The sequence below is a fragment of the Motacilla alba genome, chromosome 17, assembly GCF_015832195.1.
Source record: "Motacilla alba alba isolate MOTALB_02 chromosome 17, Motacilla_alba_V1.0_pri, whole genome shotgun sequence".
Classification (NCBI taxonomy): domain Eukaryota; kingdom Metazoa; phylum Chordata; class Aves; order Passeriformes; family Motacillidae; genus Motacilla; species Motacilla alba.
The window spans coordinates 7,551,070-7,561,412 of NC_052032.1; the positions used below are offsets into that span (position 1 = coordinate 7,551,070).

The 10,343-nt window shown below is 57.4% G+C and overlaps 1 protein-coding gene across 1 annotated transcript; it reads right to left on the reverse strand.

Annotated features, from left to right (window-relative positions):
• Window positions 1-626: 626 nt before the first annotated feature.
• Window positions 627-7,322, reverse strand: SLC2A6 (solute carrier family 2 member 6). The gene is made up of 10 exons (XM_038156572.1): window positions 7,000-7,322; window positions 6,349-6,511; window positions 5,581-5,787; window positions 4,911-5,010; window positions 4,154-4,365; window positions 3,863-4,015; window positions 3,468-3,576; window positions 3,054-3,227; window positions 2,671-2,816; window positions 627-2,585 (listed from the first exon to the last, which is right to left on the reverse strand). The coding sequence occupies exons 1-10, from the start codon at window positions 7,098-7,100 to the stop codon at window positions 2,430-2,432; spliced, it is 1,521 nt and encodes a 506-aa protein (XP_038012500.1). The 5' UTR covers window positions 7,101-7,322; the 3' UTR covers window positions 627-2,429.
• Between the last annotated feature and the right edge of the window lie 3,021 nt (window positions 7,323-10,343).

The window sequence follows — 10,343 nt, forward strand, 5'->3', positions numbered from 1 at the left end:
GGGTGGTGACTCCTACGGGGGGCCTGTCTGGAGTGGGAACCCTTGGGAATTTTGGCTGTCTGGTGCAGCTGGAACCAAGGCAGGTGCTGCCAGCATTGCAGACAGGCTTGGTGACAGCACTGTGGCTTGTAGGAGCTGTAGTGACAGTCGGAGGATGGTCTCACCCCCACGAGGGCCTGTGTGGTGGAGATAGGAAGGAGCTTTAGAGTAGAGTAGCATCACAGTAGATAATGCCAGTGCATGGTGGTTGTTAGTTGTGTTTAGAGGCACCCTCGGGGTGCTTGGAGCTGTGCAAGGACAAATGAAATTCAAGCCCTGCTCTGGAGGTTTCACAGGCTCAACCCAAGCCCTGCTGAGGGCATCCAGGCTGAAGCTGATCCAGAGGGGCTCTGTGGAGCAGGTTCTGCCCTCCAGACCTTGGAAAGGAGATGATGTGAGGGCCCAGGGGGGTGACACGCTGAGGACAGCGAGCTGCTGGCACCGAGAGTGGAAGGAACCCCGGGGAGCAGTGGCCGGTCACACACCCGTCACCAGGGCAGTTTTGTGCACTGTGCCACCCTTCCATGCCTCTGCCACTCGTGTGTGACAGCTCTGTGTCCCCTGGGGCTGCCCACGGGGCGTGAAGAGCAGGGCAGAGCTCGCTGCTCTGGGCAGGAGCTGCTTCTGTGACACCCATTGATTCTCTGTGTGTGCAGTGAATAAAAACACCATTCTACCTCTGGAAAGAGCCACTGTGATTTCTCACACTCCAAACGTTGTAGCAAAAGCCCTGGGACTCGCTGTGCTGGAGGAAGGTCACTCAGAAAATGCTCCTCCGGTGAGGTTCTCTCAGGAGTTGAAGTCCAACCTCATTTCCTAGTGGGGCATTTCCTCCTTAGGCTGAGCCCTGGGAAGCTCAATTCATCTCTGTCATTTTTTTTCCTCAGGAAAAAAACATCCACTGTCTTCAGGGAAGGGTTTCACTGAAGTGAAGATATCAAGAGCTGGTCCATAGCCATGTGAGAAAGAGAATGCTCGAGCACAGGGCTGCCAGAAATCCTGATCTTCAGAAAGTCAGTGGAAACCAGAGGCTCTTGAGACCTCTTGCAGTCAGGCCATGCTTAGAAAAAGTTGTGTTCCAGCCAGGGCTGAACATCTTTCTGGAAAAGGGTCTCAGCAGCAAAGGGTAGGTTGAATACTGAATGTTTTCTGTGTTTTTTATTTTGGCCCACCACTCTCCCTCTGTCCTAGGCTGTTTTAAATTAATGCTGTGATAAAGCACATCTTCTCCTAGGTGATTTCTCATCTCCTGCTGCAGGAGATCAGAATGGCAGCTGGCACATCTGGAGGGCTGGCTCAAACATGCTGTTTTACCCCCTGCTTCCTCGGGACAGCAGGCTGAATGTCCCAGGAATAGCCCTCAGGGTGCCAGGTGCATTTCAGGATCTTGGACAAATGCTTGGGCACATCATGTCCCAGCTCAGCCTTTGTGCTTCCGCCCTTTTGGGAGGAGTCAGGTTGGGCTGAGCAAGGCCATTTGTTCCTCACAGCAATAACCACCTCCTGCAGCCGTGTTTTACCTCGGGTTAGCTCTAAAAAATAATTATAAAAGGTTCTTAATCTTGCAGGACACACAGGAAAGGGGTAAGACTGATTTGCTACTAACTATGCAGTTGAAATCTCAAAGTGATGGAGGTGGAGGCACATCCACCTCCCTCTTTGTGGGTGGGTCAAACCCCACCCCAGCACAAAGTGTTGTCAGTACTCACTGTGTCTTTCCCACAGGGAATCACTTGCACTACAGCTGGATGTTTGTCTGTTCCCATCCTTTTGTCCTGAGTTTTCTTTGTGAACTGTATTTGGTCTTGTTCATTAGGCTTCTAGTGTAATGTGTGTTTTTAGAGCAATAAAACGTGGCAGCTTTTTATACAAAATGATCTGGCTCTGGCTCTTTCACGGTTCTTGAGTGCCTGAGACTCCTCTGGGGAGCTGCAGGCTGCTGTGCTCCCCTTGCCACAGTCCTGCTCTGCCTCTCCCATCCCTCCCTTCTCTGCAAATCAAGGCAATGTCTTGCAGTTGGAGGCAAAACTGTTTTATTCTTGCAGCTACACGATGAGCTTTTGCCAGAGCAGCTCCAGCCGTAAACTCAGCTCCAGCCAAGCCCTCAGACCCTCAGGCTGCTGAGCAAAGGGCATCCACAGTCTCCTGTCCACACTGTTATTCGTCCAGGACACCTTTATCTCCAGCCTGGCCCTGTTGGTGACCTGCTCCCATCCCAAGGGTTGACAGGTAGTGTTGGGTGACAGGAGGAGAAGGTAAAGTTCCAGCTGGCAACTTCTACAGCCAGAGCAAGATGATCACTGCTGTCCCTTCCTCTCCCACAGGGAGCTCCAGCCTCCACTTCCAGCAGCACAAGTTTGCTTTGCCCTCAGCCTGGGCAAGGGCAGCTCCTACCTCAGGAAGGACCTCCTGCCAGTCCTGAAAAAGGCCTCAATCTGCTCCAGGGACCTGCCTTTGGTTTCAGGGACACAGCAGCCAGTGAATAAGATGTTTCCAGCACTGATGACAGCGAAGAACAGGAAGGGCACCTCGAGGCCGAAGGCGTTCTGGAAAGTGGGGCAGAAGGCAGCTGTGAGCTGGTGCAGAGAGGGGCTGGGGAGGGGCTGCTGGACACCCCCAGGCAGTACCCACCACGACTGGGAGGAAGAACTGGGTCAGGGTGAAGGCTGTCAGCCAGCTCACGAGCACACAGAGGCCCGAGGCGGCCCCACGGGCTTTGAGAGGGAGGATCTCCGACATCAGCAGCCAAGTGATGGGGCCCCAGCCCATGGCATAACCTGCAGGGGAGGAGGCTTTGAAGGTCACTGAGGACTGCAGAAGAACCCTGAGCAATCATTATCCCTCCCATTCATGTCATTCCTCAAAGTGACTTCAGATGCCACTTTTCCTGCTCTTCCAGGGACATCTGCCTTCCTTCCACCTCCAAACCCAATCTCCTTGCTCCACATCACGCTGCCTTGGATGAGAAACACCCTGCCCATGCTGGTGGCCAGTCCTGTGCTCTCTGCACCTACCCATGATGAAGAACATGGTTGCCAGGAGGGGGATGAGGGTGATGTAGTTCGTGGGCTCAGCAGGGAGGCTGGCAGAGCTCATCAGGGTGGTGTTGGCCACGGTGCCGTTGTGAGAGGCTGGCTCAAAGTGGATGTAGAGCCCCATGGTCAGGTTGGAGACCAACATGACACCAGCTGTGGAGAGAGGCAGCAGCACAGTGAGAATGATGGGTGAGTGGTCCTCTTCATGCCAAGCTCCTGGAAATGCCCCTGCTGAGGAGCTGAAGCACCACCAAAGGAAAGAGACCTCCCCGCCTCCCTTCCTGAGCCCTGCAGGGCTGAAGTTTCCACTCCTGCACACTTGCAGAGCTCCTGAAAGTCCTTCAATAAGAGCTGCCCTTGGGAAGGCAGCGGGAGAATTGGAGAGAGCCACACCTGATACAAACAGGAGAATCTTCCTGCCAGCTTTGTCCATGGACACAGCAGCGATAGCCACCGCAGACAGACGCACCAGCCCAACCAGAGCTGCGTCGTACTCTGCTTTCTGCAAAAAACCAGGGGGGAAGCTGAGCTGGGGGAAGGGGCAGGTGCCTACAGCCGCTGATGACTTGGCCAAGGCTGTTCTCCCAGTAGGAGACTGGAGATGATGAGCCTGAACTCAGAGGAGGAGCGGGGACACAGTGGGGCCAGTCCTGCTCCCCGTCCTCCCTCAGCCTTTTGCAGGGCAGGTCCTTTAAAAAGGATTTTATGTCTGTAGGGAAGTGGGGGCATTGGGCAACCCTCACTGAAGGCCCAGGCAGCCTGAGCAGGAGCTGAAGCCCAGGGCTCACCAGGATGACAGATGTTTTCTTGAATATTGGCTGCAGGTACACGAGGATGCAGGTGACCCCTGAGAGCTGCTGCAGGAACCTCATTACCCCTGCAATCAGGATGGGCTTGTAAAGGAAGGGGTCCTTGAGCTCAGCACAGGAAACCCGACGGCTCTGGGTGGGACAAAGGCAGAAACACAAAGTGAGAACACCTCTGGTAGCCATCTGGCATGCTGAGGGTGGCTCAGGAGTTGCCCAGGGGATGGATTTTGCAGTTTTCATGTTACACCTCCCCGTGCTGAGCTTCCTCACCTGCTTCCTCACGCTGTCCTTGATCTGCTCGTACTCCCGGGCATAATCTGTGTCCTCACCCCGCAGCCAGCGCAGGGAGCCCAGGGCCTCCTCCTCCTTGCCCTGGGAGAGCAGGAACCGGGGCGAGTTGGGCATGAAGCAGAGCAGGAGGACCATGGCAAGCACCGGCACCTCCCCGGCCACGGCCAGCCAGCGCCAGTCCAGGACCAGCCCTGCCAAAGCAGCACAGTTAGGGGAAAACTGTAAGAAACACCACTCAGGAATGGGTGTCCTGGCCTTGCCTCCACCTGGGCACCCCAATGATTTCATTTAATAAACCCAGCAAGAAAATAGTAATAATAATAATAATAATAAATGGAATGTATGCTCTCCTATTACAGCAGCATTTCCAGCAGTATGATATGGGGAAATTCCAGCAAATCTGAGAGTATCCAGCAGAATCCTGCTGCAACCAGGGCATCATGTGCTGGCAGGTGATGCACAGGGATATCATTGTGTGCTGCCCTTGAGCCCTGGCAAAACCTCATCAGGACCTGGGTGTGCAGGCACAGCGATGGCCACAGGTCCCCGTGGGCTGTGGATTCATCCCTCAGAGCACACACACCAGGGCAAGGGGCATGAATGACCCTGCCAGCCCCCTCAGCACAGCCGCAGTGGTGGGTACGAGGAGAACAAAAAGGTTGAGAAGGTTGTTTATTTTAAGCTCCCCCTCCCCACCGTGTTGCCCTGGCCACTGGGACACCACGGAGGCACTTACCCAGCGCATACAGGACGAGGGAGCCCAGCACTGCCATGATCTGGGGACAGGCGCCCAGCATCCCCCTGACCCCCGGGTGGGAGATCTCCGAGATGTAAACCTGCACAGGGACAGCACACGCTTCACAGAGCTGCAACATCCCCTTGTCACCCGCTGCTCCTGCCCTCTGTCACCTCACAGTCACACCCTGTGACCAGAGGAAACCCAAATTGCTGGGGAATCGCCCTCTCGGGGTGGGGAGCTGGTGGGTGCAGCTGCTGCTGGCCCGAGGAGAGGACAGCCTGGCCGGCAGCCCCGCTTCCCTCCTGCCCGCGGTGTGCGAGGAGCGCTCCAGTGGCTCCGTTACTGGGAAGAGGTGCCTGCTGTTACTCAACCCCTGCCTTCCCCTCTCTGTGAAACACGAGCCTGCTGTTTGGGAGGAAATAACTGCTGGGAGGAGCAGGGGCTGAGGAAATCCAGCACCAACAGCGGGTACAGCCTCCCTCCCCCGTGGTGCTGACCCGCTGCATCCTCGCCCTGACACAGCTCTGGGGCTCTGCTGGTGCCTCCGAAAAGCAGCGGGGTACCCCAGCATCACCCCCCAGCTCATCCAGGGCACCGCAGCACCTGCTGCCCTGCACCCCCCAGCCCATCCGCAGCACCCCCTGCCCTGCGTTCCCCTGGCACTCACCGGGATGGAGGCGGAGGTCACTCCTCCGGCGTAGCCCGTCAGCACCCGGCCCAGCAGCAGCATCCAGAGGCCTTGGGCTCCGGCCAGCAGCGCGTACCCCAGCGCCGAGGGCAGAGCCGAGAACATGATGCTCAGCTTGCGGCCCAGGCAGTCGTTGAGCAGCATCGTGCTGAGCCCGCCCGCCGCCGCTCCCAGCGTGAACACCGACTGCGGGGCGTGCAGAGAGAGGGGCTGCGGGAGCCTGGCATCCCCGGGCACCCCCGGCTCTGCCCCAGTCTGACCCCCAGCTCCTTAGAACCAGGGCGCTGTGTGAGCCTGGCATTCCCCCACCCGGCTCTGCCCCATCCTGACCCCCAGCTCCTTAGAACCAGAGTGCTGTGTGAGCCTGGCATCCCCCGGGCATTCCCCCGGCTCTGCCCCCATCCTGGCAGGGATAACCCCGCTCCTTACCCCGAACCAGGGCGCTGTGTGAGCCTGGCATCCCCCCGGGCATCATCCCGGCTCTGCCCCATCCTGCCCCCCAGCTCCTTACCCCGAACCAGGGCGCTGTGTGAGCCTGGCATTCCCCTGCCCGGCTCTGCCCGCACCCTGGCAGGGATAACCCCGCTCCTTACCCCGAACCAGGGCACTGTGTGAGCCTGGCACCGCCCGGCTCTGCCCGCACCCTGGCAGGGATAACCCCGCTCCTTACCCCGAACCAGGGCACTGTGTGAGCCTGGCACCGCCCGGCTCTGCCCGCACCCTGGCAGGGATAACCCCGCTCCTTACCCCGAACCAGGGCGCTGTGTGCTGGTCCAGCCTCAGCGCAGGGCTGGGATGAGCCTCCAGGGCAGGGATGACGGGGGAGGGATAGACCAGGGCGAAGCCGAAGCTGAAGTTGCCCAGGACAGCGGCAAACACAGCCAGGTAGAGCCGCTTGTTGTGGAGGCTCCTGAGAGACAGGGACGTGTTGGCTGCCAGCAGAAACTTAAACCCTGCTTCCCCCAGCCTTTGCCGAGGCTCTGGTGACACCCACGGAGGGATTTTCCTGGGGAATGCTCTGCACAGCCCCAGGCTGGTGGGGTTACTCTGTGCTAGTGCTTCTCTCTGTGCCAGGCAGTTTTCAGGGGGTTCAACAAAGCAAGAAGAGCAGAAGCTGGAGCTGGGTGGCACCATGGACGCAGCAGCAGCCGGTTCATCCCAGCAGAGAAGGAAAAGGTTCTTTTCCCCAGCAGGACCTCTTGCCCCCATAGGAGTCACACAAACCTGTCAGGCTTCCAAGTGGGCCCATCCAGCCACCTTGGGCAGGATGAGATCCTGTCTCAAAGCAGCTCAGCAACGGCAGGAATTTGGAACAGCTCTTCCCCCAGCTCCCCCCAGCCCACTGCCCTCAGGATGGGGGGCACAACCCAACCTCTGCCCAACCTGCCTGCTCCTCACCTCAGGTACTCCTTGTCGAGCCTCCTGGCAGTGCTCTCGGGGAAGGTGTGGTACGAGGAGCTGGTTTTCCTCACCAGGGGCTCGCGGTCCCTGCGCTCCATGGCCCTGCAGGGCTCTGCTGCTGCGCTCGGGGCGGATGCTGGGGCTGCCCAGGGGAAGGGGAAGAAGAGGCAGCTGAAAGCGAAAGAGGAGAGGCTGCCTGGAGTTGCCTAATCACAGAAATCTGTGCCTCGTGGGCTTACACCCAGCTGCCCCTCAGCAGGAAACTGGGGGGGCTGGAAAAGCAGCAGGAGGAGAGCCACGGGTGACAGCCACGGTGAGAGTAGTCTCCACCCTGCCCAGCCCCACGGACACCAAACCCTCCCACTGCAGTGACACTTGCAGGGATGGTCCTCACAGAGCTGGGTTCACCAGCACAAACGTCCCTTTGCTAAGGCCACGTCTCTCCCACTGAGGAACTGGTACCAGTCAGACCGGCCTAGTGCTGCCTCTGTCTACAAGGGAAAATTCCATCTGTGGGAGCCTCCAGAGCCACCCCGGGAGAGGGTTTCCAGTGTAGAACAGAGGGGAGGAAGAGGCAGGAGAGGAAAGCAGAGGGAGGTGAGCATGGAGTGGGCACAAGGAGCAGGGGATGGGGATGAAGGGCAGTGGTGAGGATGGAAATGTGAGAGCAGCATCTCTGCCGCAATGGGTGGGCCCCAGGCTGCCCGTGGGTGCATTTGCCCCCTCACCCTGCTCCCCCCAACCCCTCAGGGCTCTGTGGGCAGTGTTGTGCTGGGACATCTGCAGGTCCAAACTCCTGCTGTAGGAAAGTGCTTCATCTGTGTCTTGCTGTGAACCCAGAGCCACTTGGATTTAATCAGCAAAAGCTTCATTTCCCCAATCTACTGCAGTGCTCCTCTTGCTTCCATCATTCCCCTTGGCCCCTGGTGCTTTTAGGAACACGTGGGTGGTTTCTGCACCCCCAAGCCTGTGTGGGGGAGCAGTGACACCTCAGGAGCTGCTGTGTCTTCCCTCCGTGCAAGCTGGTTCTGCTTCTGCAGCCACCGAGAGCTGCCTTTGCTGTCTGATCCTGCAGGGGATTTACAGCTGACTCAGGCACTCGGGGCTCTGATTTCCCCGTAGGAAGAAAGGTCATGGATTGGTGGGACAGAGGGGTGGGCAGGACAGCTCATCCAAAAAATTTTCAGCTCTGTGTTGGTCTGAGCAGGGAGGTCCCAACAGACCTGGAGCTGGTCCCTGTGCCCGGGGCTCCCCTTCCATCAGCAGGCACCATCAGTTTCCTCCCTTGCTTGCACTTTGCTCCATGAATTTGGGCTGGCTTCCACTACACGATTTTGCAGCATCCATCCCTGAAACACAGAGGGTTCTCCAATTTCTGTGCGGATTTGTCAACTGCTTCAAGCAGGAAATTACTTTGTGTCTTGAAAACCCTCCAAGCACCTGTAACGCCGGGGAGGGAGCAGCTCAGGGGGAGCTGCTGTCTGTGCTGCTCTTGGCTCGGGGCTGAGCCCCTGGGCTGGTCTGTCCCTGAGTGTCCCCCGAGGGAAGGGCTCCCTTGGGTGTGGTGGAACAACTTGCACCACATCCTTCCTCTGCCCAGTGTTTTATTTTTTTTTCCTAAGAGTGCATTTTTGGTAAAGAATTAAGGGTCCACCACCTCGCTCCAGATCTCCCTGACCTGCTGTGGGTCCTTCCAAGACAGACAAGGGTGGGTGAGGTGAGAGCAGACTCAGTGGCAGAGCTGTCTCTGGGGGGCTGTGCTTGGCCATTGTCACATGGCAGTGGCTCCTGCTCCTCTGCAGCAAACGACAGCTCCAGGGTGAACTGGGGAGGGCTGAGGTGCCCACTTTGGGAAAGCAGAGCAACCCCTGGCTGATTAAAGGGCAATCTGGTTTTGTTGAGAGCTGTTGGCTGCCTCGGCTCAGTGATGCATTGCTCCAGCTCCCCAGGACCTTCCTCCCCCCACAACAGCTGGGAGATAGATCACGAACATATGCAAAAAAATAACCAGCATCAAAGCCACTTGGCAACTCAACTAACCCAATTCATAAATTAATTTCTATCCCTCTTGTAAGGGAGAAATCAGTCACTCCTCAGGGCTATCCATCTCTATCGCTCATCTGGCCACATCCTTTCATAAATCTTGCTGTGAGTCTGAGCTGGTGAGTGCTGGATCAGGATGGAATAATGTCTGGTGTCTGTGCTGGGTAGGGGCAGCCCCGGGGCTGGTTTGCCCTGGGCTGGGGCAGGGATGGTTCTCTCTGCATCCCCCACATCCTGAGGCCGGAGCAGAGCTGGGGTTTTGCAGCTTGGTGCTGCTCAGTGGGTGATTTTGGGGAGCGTGGTCCCTGTTGAGGAGCTGTCAGGGTGGCACAGAGGTGAAATGATGAAATATTTCCTTCCTTGCACATCGGCGAGTGCTGGGTTGGCAGAGCCGTGCAGGAGGTGGCTGGTGGCTGCTGGGGACACGTGGGGTGAAGGTGGGTGCTTGCTGGGGTCTGGCCTGGTGTTGGATACACCCCTGGGAGGTGCAACTGGGGGACTCCCAGCTCAGAAAGCAGCTCCAGCTGCTCCTCCCACAGCTTTCCAAAACCCCACGGCTTTGGAAAATAATGCCTGCACCCCCAGCTCCCCGTGGGCATCAGCACCTGGAACCCAGGGTAGCTTTTCCAACCAGGCAGACAGAGCTCAGCTCTTCCCTGGCTGAATCCCTCAGCCCACGCTCCCCCCAGAGCAGAAGATCACCAGCTTTCAGGCTGCCATCTGTTTATTTTGTCGGACTCCGAACTTGCTGAAACGTCTTTCGATGGATGAAGGAACGCAGAGTAGAAGAGCAGAGCCTGGCAGGCTGCAGGGTGAGTGGAAAATAGTTTTTTTGGGGCTTTCTGGAGTTTGAAGGCCTGATGATGGATGTGCATGAGAGGGATGGTAATGGCTTTGTGAGTATCCAAACACAGAGCAGAGGAATAACTCTGCCTGATAGACTGAGAAATGTGTGTGGGACGGGATCCTCCCCGCTCCAACACGGAACTGAATGATGGAGTGCTGCAGGTTTTGGGAAGGGAGGCTGGCATGGGCTGCATGTATTGGAAAAAAGGTGCAAATAGCTTTGAAATCCTATTAAATCTTTGCTGTGAATGCATTGGAAAAAGCTGCGTCTTGCCTCGGAATGAGGCTGGAGGAGCTCGCAGTGATCTGAGAGGGACTCGCTGTGGTTCTGACCTGCTGGGCAGGGCTGGTGCTCCCTGTGCCTCCTGGCTTCCCTTTCCCTGCCTTCCCACTCTGCTCCCAGTGTCCAGACCTACTGACAAAAGTGATGGGTTTATGTGGAAATTTTGTGG